General features: G+C 38.9%; 1 protein-coding gene across 3 annotated transcripts in view; it reads left to right on the forward strand.

The window, feature by feature from the left end:
- Positions 1-24565, forward strand: part of LOC136830237 (tachykinin-like peptides receptor 86C) — a 39684-nt gene extending 15119 nt beyond the window's left edge. For all 3 annotated transcript variants that reach the window (XM_067089561.1, XM_067089559.1, XM_067089560.1), the window contains exons 7-13: positions 12411-12482; positions 14681-14754; positions 16756-16826; positions 21480-21676; positions 22242-22342; positions 22733-22781; positions 22966-24565. In XM_067089561.1, the coding sequence (XP_066945662.1) occupies positions 12411-12482; positions 14681-14754; positions 16756-16826; positions 21480-21676; positions 22242-22342; positions 22733-22781; positions 22966-23509 (1108 nt within the window). In that variant the 3' untranslated portion in view covers positions 23510-24565. The remainder of the gene's footprint in view (positions 1-12410; positions 12483-14680; positions 14755-16755; positions 16827-21479; positions 21677-22241; positions 22343-22732; positions 22782-22965) is intronic.
- Positions 24566-25756: the final 1191 nt, after the last annotated feature.

Consider the following 25756-nt stretch of genomic DNA (forward strand, 5'->3'; position numbering starts at 1 on the left):
TTACTACGCACGCACGGACTCGGCTTCACTTACTACGGAAAGAAATTATCGATTTACATTTTAAATGTCGACCTTGTTAAGTAATAAACAATTTTACAAATTATCATAAATTATGATCAAAATTCATGTAAATTCTGATCAAAAACTGATGTTATAGGGATTTATTATTGTAGGTTTATCAGGTGAAAAATGAGAATAAACCCAGAAAACTGCAGGAAAAGGTGACGTAAAAACGAAAATTTAATTTGTTTTGTCTGTGTTTTTGTGTCTCTCACGGGGTAGGGGTTTGATTTTGAGCTAAAAACCTTTCTGGGGTGATTTAGAGGCCGTGTGCAAAGTTTTGTCTGGGTCTGTCAAGCGGTTTGGATTTCTATAGAAGCCAAACAAATATACAACATTCACTTTTATTTATATATATATATATATATATATATATATATATATATATATATATATATATAATATATATATATATATATAATAATTATATATATATATATATATATATATATATATATATATATATATATATATATATATATATTAATTTCTTTAGCTGCCTTTCTGTGTGTGTGTGTGTGGCTGCATGTGTCTGTGTGTCCTTCCCCTCCCCCTTCCCCTGAATCGGTATTCAGAATCATTCCGCCCGGAAATCCAATGGGTGTTTCTCCAGGAATGCTTCAGGACCTGAAGACGACTTCAAAGGATCCTGGAGTAGTGAAGACGTCTTATAAATATGACTTGCTTGACCTTTAGAATTTATATATGAAGTGTTCAATTAACCTCATGTGGTAACTATAAACCACTTGCATTATGAGGATTATAGTAAATACTACTTCTGTTACACAACTTCAATATTAATTACAAAAGAACTTTAACAAGAAGCTACTTACAAATGAATTTTATTTGAGAGAAAGAGGTGATCTTATACCAGTGAGAACTATTGCCTTTTTTTGGGAATCCTGAGAGAGAGAGAGAGAGAGAGAGAGAGAGAGAGAGAGAGAGAGAGAGGTGATCTTATACCAGTGAGAACTATTGCCTTTTTGGGAATCCTGAGAGAGAGAGAGGTGATCTTATACTAGAGAGACTATTGCCTTTTTAGAATCCTGAGAGAGAGAGAGAGAGAGAGAGAGAGAGAGAGAGAGAGAGAGAGAGGTGATCTTATACTAGTGAGAACTATTGCCTTTTTGGGAATCCTGAGAGAGAGAGAGAGAGAGAGAGAGAGAGAGAGAGAGAGAGAGAGAGAGAGAGAGAGAGAGAGAGAGGTGATCTTATACCAGTAAGAACTATTGCCTTTTTGGGAATCCTGAGAGAGAGAGAGAGAGAGAGAGAGAGAGAGAGAGAGAGAGAGAGAGAGAGAGAGGGCCTTACCTTACCTTACAGACCTTTTGGTTCGTTCTAAGGTTTACTTTGGGTCCCTCAGTGTGAGGCGCCTTTGATGTCTACCAGAGGTTGCTAACGCATCTTCCGGTATATTTTGCATCTTTGATGCCGGATGGTCTGGGATGCATCTCTTGAATGTTGTCGAGCTTATTCTTAAACATCTACGCTCCTCTGTTGTATTTCCTCAGATGAGCTATTAGCATGACTAGACGCTGCATTATCGATGCTGGTGCGTGGTGGATTAATGTCCTGTGTGCTTTCCTTAATTTTCCTGGTATAGTTTTTGGCACTATTAATCTACCTCTGCTTGCTCTTTTTGATAATTTTAGTTCCATGATATTTTCGGTAATTCCTTCTATCTGTTTCCATGCTTGAATTACCATGTAGCGTTCTCTTCTCCTTTCAAGACTATATAAATTTAAGAATTGTAGTCTTTCCCAGTAGTCAAGGTCCTTAACTATTCTATTCTAGCTATAAATGACCTTTGTACCTCTCTATTGTGCAATATCCTTTTGGTAGTGTGGGTACCATATTATATTGCAATATTCAAGTGGACTACTGTACGTACGTTTTATAAAAAGCATAATCATGTGTTCAGCTTTCTTGTTTTGAAATTGCCGGAACAACATTCCCATTTTTGCTTTGCATTTTGCCAATAAATTGCTATTTGATCATTGCATAACATATTCCTATTCAACATCACACCAAGGTCTTTAACTACTTCCCTTGTTTGTGATTGTCTCATTAATGGAGTCCTTTATATACATATAGCATTCCCTACTTTATCACCATAGTTCATTGATTCAAATTTATCAGGTGCAATACCATCCTATTTATCTCTAACTTATTATATATTCTATTCAGGTCTCTTTGTAGCGAGTTCTATCTTCATCTGAAAGCAGATTTCTCTACTTATTCTTGTGTCATCTGCAGAGAACTTCTTACTACACTGAGTCTTAACATTGCTGTCTATGTCTGCAATCATAATCACAAACAGCAATGCAGCTAACACACGTACCTGTAGTACACGGATATTACCGTAGCTTCATCCGATTTCATCATCGTTTGCAATCACTATCTTGTTTTCTGTTTTGCAAAAAATTCTTTTATCCATCTTCTACTTTATCCAACAATGTTATGTTTTCTAATTTTTTCGCTAATATGTGCCAGTCTACCTTGTCAGCTTTTGCAAAGTCTAGGTAAACCACATCTGTATCTTTTTCATTTATCATATTTTATATATGCTTTCATGGTGGACTAACAGTTGGGTTTGTGTACTTTCCGGTACAAAACCATGTTGTCTATATTGATAATCTATTTTCATTAAATGTTTCATTATATTTTTATTACTGCTCTATATCTTCTCATAATATGAGATGTCAGACTCACAGGCCTATAATTACTTGCCTCTAGTCTTGAACCACTTTTAGTAGGAAGTAATATATGCTAATTTATGCTCATCCATAAATCTTGCCTGTATCTATGCCTTTGTCTTAATAATATTGCTAGCGGCTGCGATTGAATAGACCACTTTCTTTAACAATACTTAATGACAGTACTCCATCTGGTCTGCTGCTGATCCATTTTTAATTTCATTAATAGCCTGCACAATGTCGGCTTCTGTAATATCTATATCTGATAAGTATTCAGTATTTTCATCTCTTATTTCTGTATCATTATCTTCATTTTTCAATTCTAGGTGTAAATTCCTCTTATATCTTTCTGCTAATATGTTATCTTCCTTTTTCATTCGTTAATCGCCTTGAATTCTTAGGGCCTGTTTCTACTCTTATTTTATTCATCTTTTTTGCATATGAATACAAAAATTTTAGAGGTTTTACTTGATATTTTGTAGTGTCATTTCTTTAGGTTTCCTTTTTCATTTTCTTTTGATTGTTAATCTTTTGTTCTGCATTTTTACTATCTTACTTTTAGTTCCATCACTTTCCATGCATTCTTTTCTTTTGCAGAGCTTTTTCCACTTTCTAATTTTCTGGAACAAGATCCTTCTGTCTCTTGGAATTCGTGACTGATGATTACTTTTTCTTCAGTATATATTTTCCTATTTCCTCTAATATTTTATCATAATGTATCGGTATTTATGTATCATCATACAAATATGTTTTCCACATTCTTTGTTTAATTCTTCATTTATTTTTGACCAATTTATATTCTTACTATAGAAATTGTATTTTCCATATCCTTCCCATTTTTCGTTTCTTGCTTTTTCTCTGTTTTCATATGTGTTCTGGAACGGACTGTTAGTTCTATGACATTATGGTCAGAAATACTCGTGTTATATACTGTATTTCTTTAACATAGTTCACCTCATTTCACAAATACTAGATCTAAAATATTATCCTTTCTTGTTGGTAGGTGATTTATTTGCTAGATGTTATGTTCTAGTAAGCATATCTAATAGCTTTTCAAATTACTCTTGTCTTCTCCACACTACTATTGCTCTCTTTTTATATGTATAAATACAACCACAGTCTCTATTCCGTTCTTTCCATTCTAAAGGAAAGTTAAAGTCTCAGTTAGGAGTATGAGTCCAGTCCTTGATTTCCTCTTCATCCCAATTTTCAATTATTATGTCAAACTCTTTAGTATTAGGGAGTCTATATATTATAATGTTCACGAATTTTCAGATTCAAATTCTACCGCTATTAATTCACATTCTGTGTTACTATATTTCTCACGAATTTTTCCTTGATTGGCATCTCTCCCATATATCACTTGGTTCCCCATGATTTCTATTTTTTCTATCTGATCTATAAGTTTGGAAACCCTTTATCTGGTCTCATTACCAGTCTCTTGGGAATACCAGGTTCACTTATATTCAATATTTCTATTTTTCATTTTGGGTTAGTTCTTCTAAGAACTCTATACTTTCTTTGAGTTACTCGAAACTAGACCCTGCCACGTTCATCACTATGATGGTTTGCGTATTATCTCCCTATCTAATATGGGTAATAATAGGATTTTCCCATGTCTCTTTCCTGTTCTGATATATTTGATCTTTTTCATTTCCAGAAATTCATACATTAAAAATCCAGCTTTTCCAGTATACTTGTTCTTAACTATATTTATTCACTTTGTGCATAAACCTGCACTTATCTCATATCTGCACACCATCCCATAGCATCATAGATACATGCTTGTTCCTTGTGCACATATCTAGGTGCTGATGGCTCATATCGTGGTGCCTGACATTTCATAATGTGTTGTTGGCTTGTTTTTGCCTTCATCACATGATCTTTGTTCTTTTCTTTATTTATTTCATTTTTATGATTTTTATATGTATTTGATTTTGATTTTAGTTTTCATGGCTACAGGATCCATGTACCACCATTTCTTATTAAACCTACATCCATTTCCTTCTTTCCATTTTCACCATATTTTGGATGTAGATCTTCATTCCTCTTCATAGCCATCTAGATATGCACATTTGCCATATATCATAATTGTGACATATCTTGGGATGTTTGTAATAACATCTTTCACCAAACCTGCAATTCCCTCTTTTCAAAGGTTATACTGTGTCTTTCTTTTCTTTTTTCTTATTCTTTCCCATCAGTATGGAAGTCCGGATACAACCTCTTTGGGATTTTATTTTGATTTGTATCATGTCATAATTTATTTCTTCATAAGTATGTGAGAGAGAGAGAGAGAGAGAGAGAGAGAGAGAGAGAGAGAGAGAGAGAGAGGTGATCTTATGCCAGTAAGAACTATTGCCTTTTTGGGAATCCTGAGAGAGAGAGAGAGAGAGAGAGAGAGAGAGAGAGAGAGAGAGAGAGAGAGGGATCTTATACCAGTAAGAACTATTGCCTTTTTGGAATCCTGAGAGAGAGTTGGAATCCAATCCTGAGAGAGAGAGAGAGAGAGAGAGAGAGAGAGAGAGAGGTGATCTTATGCAGTAGAACTATTACCTTTGAATCCTATTGCCTTTAGAATTCTGAAAATGCCTCAAGGGATTGAGAAGCCAATCCTGGGAGAGAGAGAGGAGAGAGAGAGAGAGAGAGAGAGAGAGAGAGAGGTGATCATCTTTATGCAGTAAGAACTATTATTACCTTTGGGAATCCTGTGCCTTTAGAGAGATTCTGAAAATGCCTCAGAGTTGGGAATCACAAGAGAGAGAGAGAGAGAGAGAGAGAGAGAGGACCTTACCTTACTTACAGACCTTACAATTCGTTCGGGTTGCCCCAGGTCCCTCAGTGTGAGGCACCTTTGATGTCTACCAGAGAGTTGCTAACGCATCTTCCGGTATATTTTGCATCTTCCAGTCTTGGATGGTCTGGGATGCATCTTAGAGAGAGAGAGAGGTGAACTTATACCAGTAAGAACTATTCCTTTTGGGAATCCTGAGAGAGAGAGAGAGGTGATATTATACCAGTAAGAACTATTGCCTTTTGGGAATCCTGAGAGAGAGAGAGAGAGAGAGAGAGAGAGAGAGAGAGAGAGGGTGATCTTGTACAATTAAGTACTACTGCCTTTTTGGGAATCCTGAGTGGAGAGAGAGAGAGAGAGAGAGAGAGAGAGAGAGAGAGAGAGAGAGAGAGAGAGAGAGAGAGGGGTGATCTTATACCAGAAAGAACTATTGCTTTTGGGAATCCTGAGAGAGAGAGAGAGAGAGAGAGAGAGAGAGAGAGAGAGAGAGAGAGAGGTGATTTATACCAGTAGAACTATTGCCTTTAGAATTCTGTTAGAGAGAGAGAGAGAGGTGATCTTATATCAGTAAGAACTATTCCTTTTGGGAATCCTGAGAGAGAGAGAGAGAGAGAGAGAGAGAGGTGATCTTATACCAGTAAAAACTGTTCCTTTTAGAATCCTGAGAGAGAGAGAGAGAGAGAGTGATCTTATACCCGAAGTAGAACTATTGCTTTTTGGTTGGAAATCCTGAGTTGATCTTGAAGCCATTAAGACATGCCTTTTTGAGATCACAGAGAGAGAGAGAGAGAGAGAGAGAGAGAGAGGTGATCTTATACCAGTAAGAACTATTGCCTTTTTGGGAATCCTGAGAGAGAGAGAGAGAGAGAGAGAGAGAGAGAGAGAGAGAGAGAGAGAGAGAGGGTGATCTTATACCCAGTAGAACTATTACCTTTTGGAGATCCTATTGCCTTTTTGAGATTCTAGAAAATGCTTCAAGGGATTAGGAGTCCTGAGAGAGAGAGAGAGAGAGAGAGAGAGAGAGAGAGAGAGAGAGAGAGAGAGAGAGAGAGAGAGAGAGAGAGAGAGAGAGAGAGGTGATATTATACCAGTAAGAACTATTGCCTTTTTGGGAATCCTGAGAGAGAGAGAGAGAGAGAGAGAGAGAGAGAGAGAGAGAGAGAGAGAGGTGATCTTATACCAGTAAGAACTATTGCTTTTGGGGATCCTGAGAGAGAGAGAGAGAGAGAGAGAGAGAGAGAGAGAGGTGATCTTATACCTGTAAGAACTATTGCTTCTTTGGTCTGGAAAGACAGAGAGAGAGAGAGAGAGAGAGAGAGAGAGAGAGAGAGAGGTGATCTTATACCAGTAAGAACTTTTCCTTTTGGGAATCCTGAGAGAGAGAGAGAGAGAGAGAGAGAGAGAGGTGATCTTATACTAGTAAGAACTATTGCCTTTTTGGGAATCCTGAGAGAGAGAGGAGGGGGGGCGGTGATTTTATACCAGTAAAAATGATTGCCTTCTGAGAGAGAGAGATAGAGAGAGAGAGAGAGATGATCTAATACCAGTAAGAACTATTGCACGAAGAGAAACAAGAAGAAGAAAAACGGATCAGGAGAGAGGTGATCTTATACCAGTAAGAAATATTCCTTTTGGGAATCCTGAGACAGAGAGAGAGAGGGAGAGAGAGAGAGAAAGTGATCTTATACTAGTAAGAACTATTGTTTTTTTGGGAATCCTGAGAGAGAGAGGCAGGCGGGGAGAGAGAGGTGATCTTATACCAGTAAGAACTATTCCTTTTGGGAATCCTGAGAGAGAGAGAGAGAGAGAGAGAGAGAGAGAAGTATTCCGTATGAAATCATTAAATTCCTGTTCCTAATACGTCTTATTAAACGACCCAACATTTGAACAGTGGGCACATCTTTTTATTATTACAATCTTTTCACTGACGTATTTTGAAATTTCATTTTGCTTTGCTATAAAAGTTAGCTGCGTCTTCAGGCAAAGATCAGTATCATCTTTAGTCGGCAAAATTCGAAGAGGAGAGCTTGATGCTTCACCGGAACTTCGACCCCTTGAACAAGGAACTGGAGCAGATTGTTCCCTTACTAATGATGGCGGGCGATCCCTTAGCTCATCTCCATCCCAAAAGAAAACGCCTCAATAAAGAGGAAATAACGACAAAATCTGCCGATGAGCTAGCAGACATAATGGAAAGTCTGCGGAAAGACTTACCACAAGTAGGAAGTTTACTGGAAAGACTGGCTGATGCAAGCAAATTCGAGGACGACAGCGAGCATCTAATTACTCAAATCTCAATCGCAGTAGCTCAAGTAGAGCGTTTGAGAAGAAGAATGCTGATCAAGAAACAGACTCTCGGTGGAAACATCAGATTCATCTGTCGAGTGAGACCAGTTCTTCTAAATGATATGATGGGAAAAAACGTAGCTGAATCCAAAAGTCAAGGATCAAAAAGTGGGCCTGAAGTTGGGGCACGCCAACGACCCACTGGTCAATCTCACCCGTTTGGAAGTCTGCGAAGCGGAGGACGCACTTCAGGCATTCAGAGGAGCTTTGAAACACCGAGCAAGCAGTCGCAACGAAGTAAACGAGACTTCTTCTAGGTCGCACTTCGTCTTCACACTGAACCTCAGAGGACTCGACGAATCCGGAAGGTCTTTAGAGGCAGCTCTCAGCTTTGCCGATTTGGCTGGGACCGAGGATCAGAAACAAGCTAAGTTAATTGGTAAAGTCCGGCAGGAAGCCATCTGTAATGTCTCTAGCTCTTCGGACTTCAAAAAAGAGTCTCCTCAAAGACGTGGCTGCAAGGGAACAAGATCGGAAGATATAAGGGTCAGCTTCCCACGCTCTTTCAGCAATGGCTTGAGAAGAACTTGCATGGCGTTCATGGTCGAGAGCGTTTCGCCATGCAATGACCATATTCACTCTTCATTTCACTCCCTCTCCTTTGCAAAAGAGGTTGCCGGATACAAGCTGAATATATATATATATATATATATATATATATATATATATATATATATATATATATATATATATATATATATGTGTGTCTAAAACCTTTAGGACTCATGGGCATTTTGGAATCCTTCAGTCTCCAGCTCTGGAAGGACATGAGAAATACCATTCATGCACCTGCATGAACTCCAAAGTCTCGAGGCAATCTCCAAGATGCTTCAAATCGTCTTGAAGCCTTCAGAGAGAGCAAGTGTCATATTTGAAAAGCTGGGTAAGAGAAAGCAAAGAGTATGGTGAAGGGACTTGGATTTCAACACAGATCATTTAAAAGAAGATAAAGAGGCTAAAACGGAACTTCCTGATGAGAACTGTATCAAGACAATGAACATGGAAATCCAGAAAAGGACGATAAAACAACAAGGAGAAGGCCCTCCACACGATGGAGTCCAAAGGCTACCTATGGAAGCACTCCTCTCAGGACAAAGTGAAATTTTAAAGCCCCCAGGCTCCTTAGTCTCTTGAGACACCCTTGAAGGAAAGGTCAAACCAGAGGCTCAGCTTCCTCGGAGGAAGGCAAGAGTAACCTGTGAATACAGGAAGTGGGCCTGGAAAGGGGCCAAAAACTTCAAGGATGAGGCCCAAAAGCCCTCAAAGCTTCCCAGTCTCATGAGAGCAGCCTTGAAGGGAAGGGTCCGACCCAGAGGCTGCTTCCTCGGAGGAAGGTAGGTAGCCTGCCAGGCTGGGGAAGCAGGCCTGGATGCAGCCCAAGAACTTCAAGGATGAGGCCCAAAAGCCCCTAAGGCTCGCCAGTCTCTTGAGGCCAGCCTTGAAGGGAAGGGTCCGACTCAGAGGCTGCTTCCTCGGAGGAAGGCAAGTATCCTGCCAAGCTGGGGAAGCGGGCCTGGAGAGGGCCCAAGAACTTCAAGGATGAGGCCCAAAGGCCTCAAGGCCTCGCCGGTCTCTCTTGAGGCAGCCTTGAAGGAAGGTCCGACCAGAGCTGCTTCCTTGGAAGGCAGGTATCCTGCCAGGCTGAAACTGGCCCTTGAGGAGAACCCAAGAACTTCAAGCTGAGGCCAAAGGCCCCTGGGCTCGCCAGTCATGAGGGCGTCCTTGAAGGAAAGGGTCCGACCCAGAGGCTGCTTCCTCAGAGGAAGGCAGGTATACTGCCAGGCTGGGGAAGCGGGTCTGGAGAGGGTCCAAGAACTTCAAGGATGAGGCCCAAAAGCCCCCAGGGCTCGCCAGTCACTTGAGGCCAGCCTTGAAGGGAAGGGTCCGACCCAGAGGCTGCTTCCTTGGAGGAAGGCAGGTATCCTGCTAGGCTTGGGAAGTGGGCCTGGAGAGGGCCCAAGAACTTCAAGGATGAGGCCCAAAAGCCCCTAAGGCTCGCCAGTCACTTGAGGCCAGCCTTGAAGGGAAGGGCCCGACCAAGAGGCTGCTTCCTTGAAGGAAGGCAGGTATCCTGTCAAGCTGGGGAAGCAAGCCTGGAGAGGGCCTAAGAACTTCAAGGATGAGGCCCAAAAGGCCACAAGGCTCGCCAGTCTCTTGAGGGCAGCCTTGAAGAAGGGTCCGACCCAGAGGCTGCTTCCTTGGAGGAAGGCAGGTATCCTGCCAGGCTGGGGAAGCGGGTCTGGAGAGGGCCTAAGAACTTCAAGGATGAGGCCCAAAAGCCCCTAAGGCTCGCCAGTCACTTTGGGCCAGCCTTGAAGGGAAGGGTCCAACCCAGAGGCTGCTTCCTCGGAGGAAGGCAGGTATCCTGCCAGGCTTGGGAAGTGGGCCTGGAGAGGGCCCAAGAACTTCAAGGATGAGGCCCAAAAGCCCCTAAGGCTCGCCAGTTTCTTGAGGCCAGCCTTGAAGGGAAGGGTCTGACCCAGAGGCTGCTTCCCTGGAGGAAGGCAGGTATCGTGTCAAGCTGGGGAAGCGAGCCTGGAGAGGGCCCAAGAACTTCAAGGATAGGATGAGGCCAAAGAGCCCCCAAGGCTCGCCAGTATCGTGAGGGCAGCCTTGAAGGAAGGGTCCGACCCAGAGGCTGCTTCCTTGGAGGAAGGCAGGTATCCTGCCAGGCTGGGGAAGTGGGCCTGGAGAGGGCCCAAGAACTTTAAGGCTGAGGCCAAAAAGCTCCCAAGGTTCGCCAGTCTGTTGCGGCCAGCCTTGAAGGGAAGGGTCCGACCCAGAGGCTGCTTCCTTGGAGGAAGGCAGGTATCCTGCCAGGCTGGGAAGTGGGCCTAGAGAGGGCCCAAGAACTTCAAGGATGAGGTCCAAAAGGCCACAAGGCTTGCCAGTCTCTGGAGGGCAGCCATGAAGGGAAGGGTCCAACCCAGAGGCTGCTTCTTCAGAGGAAGGCAGGTATCCTGCCAGGCTGGGGAAGTGGGCCTAGAGAGGGCCCAAGAACTTCAAAGGATGAGTCCCAAAAGCCCCCAAGGCTCGCCAGTCTCTTGATGGCAGCCTTGAAGGGAAGGGTTCGACCCAGAGGCTGCTTCTTCGGAGAAGGCAGGCATCCTGCCAGGCTGGGGAAGCGGGCCTGGTGAGGGACCCAAGGATGAAGGCCAAAGGCTCCTTAGGGATGACAGATATTTGAGGGCATCCTTGGAGGAGAGTGTCCTCTCCAGAAGAAAAAGGCAGGATCCCTTGGAAGTTCTGATAATCAAACCCAAATAAAGCTGAAGCACAGTAGAGGTTACTGAACGTCTTTCAATAACAAACCGTTTCTACTAAAGTACACGTAAACAATTAGCTAGCTGATCCCGGTTTTCATAAAATACTTATGCAATGCATAATGCAATGAATGTACATGAGACTGGTAGATCCATTTCAGGAAGATTAACCGATATCAGTAAGATAAAAAAAAAAAAAAAAGATCTTAGGAGATTTCCGCTCATATGAGAGCCTCAGGTTAACCGCCCGTGCAAGTGCGTGAAGGGAGGGGGAAGGGGGTGGGGTTGATTCAAGGTTCCGCCATTATCAAACCGATTACGTGAATATAGCATAACGTTCTAAATCGGATTACGTGGACGAGAGAGAGAGAGAGAGAGAGAGAGAGAGAGAGAGAGAATCACTTGACGTTTCAGTTCTATCTTAGCGAGATCAGCATTCTGATATAGCTATCTATAATATCGCCAATTTCTTTATTCCCATCCAGCCCTGGACGCGCCTTCTCTTCTACCCGAGTTCCATATATATTTGGTTGTGTTCAGAGCTGCAATAGTCAGCTGAAATGTATGGATTTTTGCACTGCGCTGCACCAAAAACATACACTACATACATACATATACATACATACATACATATATACATACACTGTCATATATATATACTGTATATATATATATATATATATTTGTTTTATATTTATGTATAACACCGTAAACAAATTACCTATGCCTTCTCTCCTCCCAAATATCCTTAGGTACTTTTCGGCTAAAAATTTTCAATCATAATTTCGGGAATGAAACGAAAAAATGCAATTATGATTTGAACTAGTATCAAGTGTAATCGTCAATTGTTAGTTTATTAAACATTTGCTTTGGTCTTCATTTGTTTTTGGCATTATTATAAAACTATGATATCTATTGAACTAATTATTCCAGCAACAAAAAGCATAAAGTGATTCACTGTAAAAACAGACACAAACGTTTGCGCATGGAAGTTTAATGTGGTAATGGTAATCCACAAATATTCCTGTGATGGTTTATAAAATCTATAATGTCTTTCTTCTTCTTTTGAATATCATTACCTTGCGCTAAACAAATTTCCCAAATCCAATAATCTCTCTTTCTAAAACTATCACAAATTCCCTTTTCGGAGACGAGTTCACGAAATTCCATATTTCTCCCTTTCCCTCAATAAATCCTTTTGGGTATTTCCAAATTACATTTTTATAATTTTTTTTTTTTTTTTTTTTACAGGCGAGGGGAGCGAACAATCTGCGTCATAAAGTGGCCGGACGGTCTAGCACCTCTCTCGCTAATAGACTACGCGTGAGTGTTGTTGTTATTGTTATTATTTATTATTTGTTGTATTTGTAATCCATCGACCTGCACTGTTATTGACTTGCCTCTCCCCTTGGCTTCTTATCACATACGTGAATTCCATTCTGAGGGAGCCTCATTAACAAGCTTTTTAGTAAGTTCTATTTAACCATCTTCATTTCGAAAATATAATAATAATAATGGATTTCAGATGAACGTTTTATCTTATTGAGGTGACTACAGTTAAGTTACCTACAAAACAAAGCAGTTCTTTTTAGTTTTTGTCACATTACCAGAGTACACTCAGACCATGATATGTCAAAGGACAATGGATCTCATGTGCAGATAAAGCTTGCTTTTAAGGTCTAGAATAATTAAAGGCTCTGACCAAGCAACACTTTGGAAATTGTGTAAAACCCTCATTTCATCGAAACTTTCCTGTGATTGTGAAATATGCCCCTCAACAACACTACCAGAATGGTTGACGCTTTTAGGATTCTGTGCAACATTCTGGCATTAATTTTGCCACTGATGCCACTAAGTCTTCCCTTATTCCAGAATTTCTGGAATCTAGATGATTCTGGAGAGCGGTCTCTGAGACTTTCTCTGCTGATCCTCCATCATTAAGTCTATTGCATTTAAGAGAGCTAGCAAAAAAATTTTTTTTTTTTATTTCAAGGTACCCCAAGAAGGTAGGTCATTCCTAGCAAGGTTCAGTTACCCCTCTATGAAAGCTACCTGAAGAATCATTTTTCAAGCAGTTAAGTGATTTTTAAAGCGAGATGACAGATGTTTTATTTTTGAGAAACATTGCGCTGAGCAAAAAGGAACTCTTGCTTTATCTTTACCGATGGCTCCAAATCTAGTGCTGGCGTTGGTTGTGGAGTGTTTAGTGGTAATTTAAACTGCAAAAGTGCACTTCCGGATTCAGCCTGAAATGTTTACAAAACAGCTGTATTACTGTGCAGCCTTTTTGTGAAAATTTCAAGTGGTGGTCGGAAAAACAGTACTTTTCGACGAGGGTGATTTTACAATTTTTAGTGATTCCGAAAATGTATTACTGACACTCGCAGTTTTTAATTCCGTTAATCAAATATCATCTAGGACTTTTACACAGGTTTCATATATTTGATAGTAGAAGAATAAATGTGACATTTTGCTAAGTTCCTAAGCATGCGGATGTATATGGAAATGAAGTGCATAAACTGGCAATACAAACAAAACCCGTAGTATAAACATCCAAGGAGATATCCTACTCTTGGCAATGAAGATAAACCTAGACTCAGAACCTAATTCATGATCAGTGGTAAGAACAATGAAACTCACAAGATGAGAAAAAATAAGGGAGATATCAAGAATGAGGTATCCCCTCGAAAGTAGGGCAACGTGCTCTAAAGATAAAAGAACGCCCTTTGCAGCCCAGTCCTGGGGAAAGTGACCGATTTCTAAGGCAAGCACATCCTTACCAAGACTTTCGGAAAAAAATACCAGTTACAGGAGCTGTCGAGTTTTTAAATTTGTTTTGAAGCTGGGCTTTTGCAACAGACTTAAGCTGTACAATTTCGCCCTAGTGATGTTTTACTCTGTTATAGTGTATGCACTGGACTTCCTAATGATTTTGTTTTAGAATTTGATCTTGCTTCCTCTGACATTTTTCCAACTATTAAATGATTTCGGTGTCAGTGACGCTAACAGTAATGAATTTAGATGACACACAATTATTCACTTCAATTCAGTGCACGAATAGGTGATTATATTCCAATACACGTGTTTTCATACAGCTAATAAGAAATGTGGAAAGCTAAGTATTACAGGTTATCGGGTTATCTACTGTCATATGACTATGTATATATTATCTTTATTGTTACTGGTAAGAATAGCTTACGCCATGTTGCTGATACTACTGTAACATTATCTCTTAGATAATCAATTACAAAGAGTCACATTACAGTCATCTATCATTATAACCATTCATAGCAATATTGCAATTATACTATAAGTTATTAAGTTATTCATCAATTATGAACATGATTCATAGCAATACTGTAATTGTTATTTATCAATATGACCATTATTCATAACAATATTCCAATTATCACTTATTTATCAATCATGCCCATTATTCATGGCAATATTGCAACTACAAGAAACACCTTTATTAGCACTGTATAAAACACCAACTGAAATTCGATCCATCTCGTCTCCAGATACAACGTTGTCATTCTGGCTGTGACTTACGTCGTTCCAATGACTGCCATGATCATCTGCTACGCCGTCATTGGTAAGTTTAATCTCCAGGAATTCATGAGAAATAAGTTCCCACCGGTGAGACCTTGATTAAATCTAGCCTAAGCCTTACGAATTTAAATACTACTGCCCTAAAATGGATGACTGCAGTATCTGCAAAAATACAAAACAGAAAAATGGTAAATACTGCAGTTTTCCCTTGCCTTACTAAATGATTTTACAGATACTGTAAATGGGACTCCCCAAAATAAAGCATTGAAGAATCATTCTGAAACTGCAGTAACTTGTGTTTTAGTGTTTCACAAACCCAACAGGTGGCACATCTCAATTTCGAAATTTTGCAGATACTGCAATTTCCCATTTTAGGGCAGGAGCTAAATCTGCTATTGGTTAGACTAACCTTCCCGGATTTTATGAGAAATTAACAAATCTGCCATTGCTAAGAAATTCACAATCTCGTGGAAAACAGTTTGTGTCATAAAAATCCACAATGACACTAAATTGTATTACTATGTAAAAGAAAAGCAAAGACTTTCAAACACCTGAACGGTGTTCCTCATCAGTTTTTACGTCAAAATACAAAGCGAGAGAGAGGGCAGTTATCTTATGAAGCGTTTTAAAAATTGGGGGGCGGGGCGAGAAGATAACAACACCGAACCAGTACTTCCGTGATGAGTTGTTATCATCTCGCCCGCCCACCATTTTTAAAACTCTCCTTAGGAAAACTGCCTTCTCTCTCTCTCTCTCGCTTTGTATCTTAACGTAAAAACTGATGAACGTTCAAGTGTTCGAGTCTTTGTTTTCGTCTTTCACATTGTAATACAGTTCACTGTCTAACTGTGGATTTTTATCACACAAAAATCTGACATTACTAAGTCTAACTTCAGGGCGAGTTCACACAACAGTAAAACATGTCATGCACACGTCAGCAACTTATCCCACACATCCCAAACAGGTTGATCACAACTCAACGACTTATTGGTAGCTCTGAGCAGCATTTACCAAAGATTCGTTTTCCACTTACGGTCGTTGACTTGTTTCTAACATTTTTGTGATGTGAATGCGATAAGTTTCCGACGTGTCCACACAACAGTAAAACATGTCATACACACGTCAGCAACTCATCACACACATCACAAACAGATTGATCACAATTCAACGACTTATTGGTATCCCTAACCAGCATTTACCAAAGACTCGTTTTCCACTTGCTGTCGCTGACTTGTTTCTAACATGTTTGTGATACAAATGCGATAAGTTTCCGACGTGTGTAAATGACGTTTTACTGTGGTGCGGATGCCCTCTAAATTTTCAGGAATTTTCCAAATTGGCTGCCCAATCCGGATGGCAGAGGGATGCCAAAGTTATTATGTTGAACATCCTTTTAGGAAGACGATAAAACTAATTTATGATTTTGTTGTTATTCAACATACAACGACCGGATTACAGGAGACAGGGAGGGAACGGTTAATTCAGGTCCTGGGTTAATTGGAAATGAGATGGGGAGAAGACGGAAAGAAAGAAGGATTAACTGATATGAATTGTATCAATGTTATTATCAGCACTGTAATAATAATAATTATTATTATTATTATAACAACAATCATCATTATTCATTTTCTCTTGTTTTAGGCATTGCAGTTATCATCATTCTACTATTCCTATTTTTATTGTTTTTCGCGTTGTTCTTGTTATAAGTATTATTGTTATCTATCAATATAATTAACATTTTTTTATTTTATTATCACTGATTGGTATAATAATAATAATGAAGAAATCCACAGTGGTGTAAATATTAATATATATTGAAATAAATATATAAACGAGGGCTTTTCGAGAGCCTGCTATATATATATATATATATATATATATATATATATATATATATATATATATATATATATATATATATACATTTTACATTAACACCACAGTGGATTTCTTCATCATTTTAGTGACTCATGCTATTATGAAAGTTTTCTGAATAATAATAATAATTAATGATAATATAATAATAATAATATCTTTCCAACAGGGTGCAAGCTATGTGACCCAGCCGCTGACAAAACCTCCAGACAAACGGACAACTTCAAAAGCAAAAGAAAGGTAAGAAACATTACCAAATGATTTCCCGACTCCTCGTTCTTCTTCTAGCGTCAGTTACAAAGAATTCAAGAATTGTTTCGTCTTCCTCTGAGGTTCATTATAATACAATGATGATGTTTCCGACTTATTTTCCATTTTCTTTAAGTTTTCGTTTCGAAGTCTCGTGTTTTATGCAATAAAAGTAATCGGACATTTGTATCATGACATCGGGGTTCATCAATCAGTAAGCTGCCCCCGAAACGATTATCACCTATAAATAGTTTTACCAGACTACTGCTTTAGCTTCTGAACCCTCATAGTGTTGGCGTTAAATTCTTTCAAAAATTTCTCAAGCATTTAAGAAGAATTTTAAAACGTATATTTATCTAAATGTGTTAAGTCAATGAAGATCGAGTTATTGCAGCATTAAGCCTCCTAACAATGAGCTGTTAAGTTCCAGGGAATAAAGCAAAGATTTCTGACGCATTCACATTCAAAATGTTGACTAGGCTAACTCCCCGTGTTAAAAAAAAAAAAAACTACAACGTTAGCCCTCTTCATACACCAGTACAAGGACCATCAGTGCCTAGAAACTCTGACAAAACCTACGCCATATATATATATATATATATATATATATATATATATATATATATATATATATATATATATATATATATATATATATATATATATTATATATATATATACATATATGTGTGTGTGTGTGAAGCACTGTCTGACTTCGCCTATCTTCAAATCAACACTAGCAACCCAAAAATATTCATTAGTTTTGTTTAGCACGTTCTCTACGGCCAAGAGTTTCGTAATACGTTCTGTACAGAGCTTCCTCGATTTTGGCCGACTCCTGCTCCCTCCCCACCACCATCAACACACCTCGGACTCGGAGACCCTACGCCTAACTAACCTCTCTTACCTTGCTTTCCACCACTGAGATATTCTTCAGAAATTCGTTTCTCGCTAAATTTTCCACGCATATTTTCGAGACACAGAGGGCTTATGATCATATTTACACATACTAATAATGCCACTAACAAAACTGGAACAATTCATCGAAACTTACCTCACGTCAAAGCGTGCGATTTCATGCCGTTATTTCACGTCGTTAATTTGGGCTCATGTTGAGCGGCCGCATCTCCAGCAACATTCGATAAATTTCGTGTTTTCATGTAACTAATTCTCGGCCGTGTTCATCATGCCATTAATGTTGCTCAACGTCCGTGTTTTCATGACGACTGTTTCATGCAATTGATTTTGTTTCTTTTGAAACACCTGTGTTTCAACAACACGTAATTTCCTTAGCAATTAAAGAGCACTGGACATTTTCAAGAATCAGTGACATGTCATTTTACTCACTAAGGTCTCTGAAAACTTGGAGATTACAAAAAAAAATATGTAACTGATATCCCTGAGTAATAAATGATAATAAAGCTTAAGTATCACTGGACATCTAGGCTTCACTGAATAAAACGAGATCTTTAATCAGTGTCACATCATGCAACTGTTAGAGATAACTAAACATTGCCAGCTAATTTAACAATCTGAGGTCACAGAACACTGGGAGATTTTCTAGCAACCAAACACCGTCGACAATCGACGAAAAAGTAGCCTACAATGACGAACCGTTTCGGATTCACCTTTATTAAACATGAGATGAAATTCCACAATAATCCACCCATTCACACTCAGTACACATCCTACTTCCAGTTCCGCGTTAACCAGTTATCCGAGGTGAAGAAGTGTCAGCTTAAATATATGGTTTTCCCAAGTTAATTTTACTGGGTCCCTAAACTTGACGTAGCAGCCAACGCTTTGGGTGGAAGAAAAATAATTGCTGGCCAGCAAGTTCTAACAGAACTGACGGTAATAACAGTTGGGCCAACAAAATGCAATTATTATTAACTTGTGGTATAAGTTATAATGTAAGTTCCACGCATGAACAACATATTTTATAGCAGCGACGCTTTCCTTCAATGGTTGGTGGGTAACAATAACTATCGATTACTGGCACTAGGCCTAGTCCATGTAGGCAACGTCAAGGTCCATAGATTAGACCCTGGACTACGTGTTATGTACAACTGTACGAAATAGGTGTTGCGGCAAAATGTAAGAAAAATTGTATATTTCTCAGCAGTCAACAATCAATGATCAACTCGAGATTACACAAAAAAAAAAGTCAAGGACAACTGACAATCAAATTGCTTAAGCAGAACAATGATCAGGATATTTAACTTACCTAGGCCTATGTCTAGTCTGGATTTTTTCTCACGTGCACAAAATGAAATTTTCCTAATATTATGAACGTGACTGAGAGTCTTTCTGTAGCCTAAGAAGTTTTTGCGTGCTTTTGTATGGACTTCTGTAGCTCAGTCGATTACAGTAAACCTCTCGTAACTAGATGGGACACTGTTTGGAACTCGGTCAAAGACAGGAGCGCAAATATAACAATTAGTCTATATCTAGACCTAGACCTAACTGTAAACTTTCATCAGCAAGGTTTAGACATTAATTATTTTAGATTATTAAGTTATAAACACTATGTCTAGACCGTGTACAAGTCACATCCAACGTGTAAATATGGAAAAAAGAAAACAAAATTATGCGTAAGAACTGCACTTAAAAATTCACCTTGAATAAGAGCACTGAACATACCAAGTAAACCTTGGGCATTTTCTTTAACCTCTTTTTTCTAAATGGTATGACTTTGTAGCCTCAACAAACATCACAGCAGTCTTCATTCACCTTTTTTCCCCCCGGCGCTATTATTCCCAAGTTAACAACAGAACGCCACCCGCGTGAAAGAAACCACACGCAGTGTCAAACAATCTGTAGCATATTTTCAACACAAGAGCGCAGTATAATATTTGAGCGAATGAGATTTTAATTCTAATTTGAACGTAATCTAAATATGAATTTCTTGATAAACATGAATCCAGTGTTTAGACGTATTTATAAATGTATGAAAACAAATAAATAATGTTTAATGTTTTTATGATGCAATATTTTATACAAAAACTATAGTGCTGTACTTGACAAATACTGTAGATGGCAGTGACAAGCCTCCGGTCTAGGTCGGGATCGTTATTGCAGTTTCACCGAATAGTCAAGCCTTTTCTAGCATATATAATGTGTGTGTTTATTAGTATATTAGTCATTCTTTAAATTCGTTGGATGTTATGCCTCAATAAGACGAAATTCTTTATGCTCTTTTGGTACATTCAAACTAAAAAAAAAAAAAAAAACACGCCAATGAAAGAAAAAAAATTTTTTTACAGTTTTTGCGGCAATTTATTCCTTTGCCGAACTGAAATTCGTTAAAAATGCATGTACACACGATAGAGCTCACACAGATACGTAAAACGAGTTCAAACTTATATTTCCAATATCAAGAGCAGAAATAACTATTAAAACTTCGCGTAACGTTCTTCTCTCTCTCTCTCTCTCTCTCTCTCTCTCTCTCTCTCTCTCTCTCTCTCTCATTAGATTTTAAAAGAAAACCCCTTCAGCACGGCCTCTTGTTCTCACAATATATATATATATATATATATATATATGTGTGTGTGTGTGTGTGTTTAAATAGAGCTCGTGTGCTCACCGTACCTTAGTGATAGAACGCAGGGCTCTCGTTCTGAGGAGACCAAGTTGACTCACTGGCCTGCTGTGCACCCAGCTGACGCAGCTGTGAATGGGCACCAACTGCGTCACGCCATGAGAAGTAATGTTCAATAATAATTCATTTATTCCGTCCATAGCTTCTAATATAAACATAATTTCCCAGCGAATACTTGATGGCCTGTCGTGGCTGATTCTCGCTCTTCCTGGGCAAATAAGCCACATTTACCCAGCACTTTGAGGCCTACCTTCTTCAAAACTGCACGCTCAGACGCACTTCTGACCCATTTGTTTGTTTCCATTCTTTCCACGTGACCTAACCATCTCAGACCCCACTGATCCAACTTTCTGGTCCATCCTTTCAACTAGACTAAACCTTTTATGACTTCGGTGGTTACACATCTCTCTAGCGAGGGACAAGAAATCAACACTAGCATGTTATTGTTTGTAGAGCTAAACATTTTCAAAGGACACCGAAAATGTTTCCAACTTATGACCCTTTTTTTCTTTACTAATGTTTAGACTTTTTGACCATTAATTTTGTTTGTAAATTAACCAGCAATATATTTTACAATCCAGTCCCTATTTCCTTCTTTGCCTTCAAGATAATTTGTTTAAACCGTCTGTAAATATTATCGAAAGATTTTCAATAGCTCATGACGTCAATCCTTGCCACGTTATTAAAAAATCTAATTTCTTACGTAGACAGTCACAATTGCCTCATAATTCATGACGTTTTACTTACCATGTCTTTCAGAAGCAACCATTTTTCAAATATACAAATTATCAAAAATACATCTTTAATTCATAACGCCATTGCCTGCAAAGGCTTTGATTTTATTCATCCCTCAGACATTTACAAAATCCATATTCACGACAACTTTCTCTTTCACGGCCCTGATATTTTTTCCAGATATTTACATATTCAATCAAAACTTTCAAAAAAATCCATTTCCTTTCTCCAGTACTCCAATTTAAAAAAAACATTGACAAAAACAACAACAATAAAAAAAAAACTATCTTCTGTCGTATCTCTCCCAGGTCGTGCAAATGCTAGCGCTCCTGGTGGGGCTCTTTGCCTTGTGCTGGCTGCCGTACCACGTGTACTTCATCGTCGTGCACCACCACCCCCAGCTGAGCACGAGACCCTACGTGCAGCACATGTATCTGGCGTTCTATTGGCTGGCGATGTCCAACGCCATGTTCAACCCCATCATCTATTATCTCCTGAATGCGAGGTATATAATTGCGCCTCTTTGTTGTGCGTGTTTGTTGGTCAGCGCTCTTTCTTTTCGCTGGATGCATTCCATTGGTTCTTGAATTGATTTGTTTTTCATTCTCTATACATACGTACATACAAACACACACGCACACACACACATATATATATTATGATATATGTATGTATGTATCACAAAATGGCCACACAACTTCACTGTGTATATAAATTCATATTACTCGTACTAGGCTTCAATCAAGACGGGATAGAATCTAAACCATCCCGTCATACTGAAGTCTAATACGAGTATATATATATATATATATATATATATATATATATATATATATATATATATATATATATATATATATATATATATATATATATATATATATATATATATATATAATATATATATATATATATGTGTGTGTGTGTTTTCCTCAGCTTTTTTGGAAACGATTGTTCGTTGTGAGAATCAAATATCCCCGATAGGAATACAAGAAAAAATCATTCTCTTCTGGAGCGTATAGTTAATATCACTCTATATACTATGTGTAAATGTTTGTTTTATATTCCAGATTCCGGTACTTCTTCTGGCAGCTATTAGCTGGAACCAAGGAGTCCTGGAAGAACTGCCTGGGAAAAAATCACATCAACTCTTCAGTGCTTTCAGTCGATGGTGAGGAAAATCTTGAAAATGTTGTAGCCACGATTTTTGGAAAAGTGTGTGTGTGTGTGTGTGTGTGTAAATGTGTTTGCATATATGTGTGTGAATATACTATATAATGGGAAATCATATTAAGTGTGCATCGTATTTACCTAAAATCGTGAGCAAATTGCGAAAAATGACTTAGACTAAAAACCCTTATCTCCCTCAATCGTGAGCAAATTGCGAAAAATCTCTTAGACTAAAAACCTCTCTCTCTCTCTCTCTCTCTCTCTCTCTCTCTCTCTCTCTCTCTCTCTCTCTCTCTCTCTCTCTCTCTCTCCCTTCTTTATTCTAAATTATGGTCTCTTCGTTATTCTAAATGTTCTGTAGAGCATTTGATGACGTAAACCTTATTTGCAGGTGACCCCTTCGTGTTCCATCTCCAGGCAGCGGGTCAAGAACCTTTTAGGCAAGTACGGTTATTTCATATTTATTCATAATTATTATTATCATTATTCACTAGATTATCATCCTTTCCACTTTGGATTCTACTGCCTGAATTGAATTATTAACCATGTCTTATGTTATGCAGTTTAATCAGCATATATATATATATAATATAAAACGTATTTTTCTTCTTTATTTTCCTACAGAACTTTGCTGCACCTAACACCGCCCAATGGTAGAGAGACTAGGCATAGTCCTCTACTTCCATCAGCCAATCACTCTCCTCGTTCAGCAGCCAGTCCGACCAGTCACTCTCCTCGTTTAGCAGCCAGTCCGATCAGTCGCTCTCCTCGTTTATCAGCTAGTCCGACCTGTTACTCTCCTCGTTTATCAGCTAGTCCGACCAGTCGCTCTCCACGTTTAGCAGCCAGTCCGACCAGTCACTCTCCTCGATTTGCAGCCAGTCCGACCAGTCGCTCTCCTCGATTTGCAGCCAGTCCGACCAGTCGCTCTCCTCGATTTGCAGCCAGTCCGACCAGTCGCTCTCCATGTTTAGCAGCCAGTCCGACCAGTCGCTCTCCTCGATTTGCAGACAGCCCGACCAGTCGCTCTCCTCGATTTGCAGCCAGTCCGACCAGTCGCTCTCCATGTTTAGCCGCCAGTCCGACCAGTCACTCACCTCGATTGGTCGTTGAGCTAGCCAGTCACTCACATTGTCTGACTATTGATCCGATCAGTTATGAACCTTGATTGGCTGTTGATTCAACCAATCATTCACTTTGACTGGCTGTTGACTCAACCGGTCATTCACCTTGACTGGCTGTTGATCCAACCAATAGCTCATCATGATTGACTTTCAACCCGATTGTCATCCAGTCTTACCAATCTCTTACCTCGACAGGTTACTGAGGTGGCCTGTCACTCACCCCAATAGACTGTCACTCACTCAGCTGGCAGCCAGTTAAACCAGTCAGGTAGAGCAATTTGATTTTGACACAATACCAGAATCGAAGTAAGACACAGGTTATATTGACAACCAAAGTATGTGACACGTTTGAACTGAAGACCAAAATGTAAGATACAACTCCTGAAATAACAACCTAAATATGAGATACAACCCTTAGCTTAAATACTAAAATAAGAAACACCACTCCTGAATTGAAAGCCTAAGTATGAGACTCATTACCTCATTTTAAAACCTAAATGCTGCATGAGACAATGCCTGAATTTAAAACCGACTTGTGAAATACAACACTGAATTTCAAAGCCAAAATGTGTGAGACAATGTTTGAGCTCAAAACCAAATCATGTGGTGGCACCTGAACTGACAATCCAAAATTTCTGAATCAGTACCTGAGTGATAACCAAAATATGAGATACAACTCTTATGCTGGAAACCAAAATGTGAGATACAACAATTATACTGGAAACCAAAATTTGAGATACAACACATACTGGAAACCAAAATATGATAATCAATACCTGAATAGACAAGCAAAATATGATACAATACCTGGATTAAATACCAAAATATGAAACAGTACCTATATTAAAAACCAAAATATGAGACAATGCCTAGATAAAAAACCAAAATATGAGACATTACCTGCGTTAAAAATCCAAATATGAGAAAAGTACTTGAAATAAAATCCAAAATGTGAGTCACAACGCTATTTTGAAAGCAAAATACGAGACACAAACCCTGGACAGAAACCCAAGATGTGAGACACAACACCTGGATTGAAAACGGAAATGTAAAGATAAAATTCCTGTATTTATGGTGTAAATTAAATGACCAACGAAGAAGATTTCCTGTGTTTTTCAAACCTGTGTTAGTCCTTTACTTTTTTTGAAGTGTTATCATTCATATACTTCGTTTTGCCATGAAAATGACCTGAAATATTTGAACAATTTGGTGTTAGTGTTTTCCATTTTACTTGGCTTTCAACAAAAATTCACTCCACGGACTTGAAAAAGTCCAGTTTCATCATAACACAGAGAGAGAGGGTGGGGGAGGGAGAGAAGGGGGGGAGGAGAGTAGGTCTTATTCTTAATATAATGGGCTCTATGGCGGTTATGTGTAAAGATCATTATCATAAGGCAATAATTAAAGAATTTAAATCTGTCGCATTGCAGATCTTAAGTTACATATTCCCTTCTCTCTCTCTCTCTCTCTCTCTCTCTCTCTCCACTTTTCAAACATATTTTACAGATATATTCACTCAATCTCTCAAAGAAAATATAATGAATTAAGTATCTCTATAGATAGGCCTATGCTTACGCAAAAACTGACTTTGCTTCTCTCTCTCTCTCTCTCTCTCTCTCTCTCTCTCTCTCTCTCTCTCTCTCTCTCTCTCTCTCTCTCCACTTTTAAAACATATATTTTACAAATATATTATCACTCAGTCTCTCAAAGAAAATATAATGAATTAAGTATCTCTATAGATAGGCCTATGCTTACACAAAAACTGACTCTCTCTCTCTCTCTCTCTCTCTCTCTCTCTCTCTCTCTCTCTCTCTCTCTCTCTCTCTCTCTCCACACTTTTAAAACATATTTTACAGATATATTGTCACTCAATCTCTCAAAGAAAATATAATGAATTAAGATCTCTATAGATAGGCCTATGCTTACAGAGAAACAGACTTACTTTGCTCTCTCTCTCTCTCTCTCTCTCTCTCTCTCTCTCTCTCTCTCTCTCTCTCTCTCTCAGCCAAAGGTTCGAGCATCTGATATTTATAGGTCAAATCATAATGGACCAGCAAGCAAAATCCATTATAATGGATGATCACAACGACGCTAATTCGAACATGTCAAGCCAAATTAGTTGTGACAGATAAACATACCGCAACCGATAACGTTTTGTAATCTGATAGGCTCGGTGGTCCTACATCACTTTAGGCCTTAATTTTTAATCAATATTCTCAGCAAGAGTGTAATTGAGATCTTTTGCGTATGCGTAGTGACGGTATTTTCAAACCGCTAAAGTAAAATAAGAT

The sequence above is a fragment of the Macrobrachium rosenbergii genome, chromosome 46 (assembly GCF_040412425.1).
Source record: "Macrobrachium rosenbergii isolate ZJJX-2024 chromosome 46, ASM4041242v1, whole genome shotgun sequence".
Taxonomy (NCBI): domain Eukaryota; kingdom Metazoa; phylum Arthropoda; class Malacostraca; order Decapoda; family Palaemonidae; genus Macrobrachium; species Macrobrachium rosenbergii.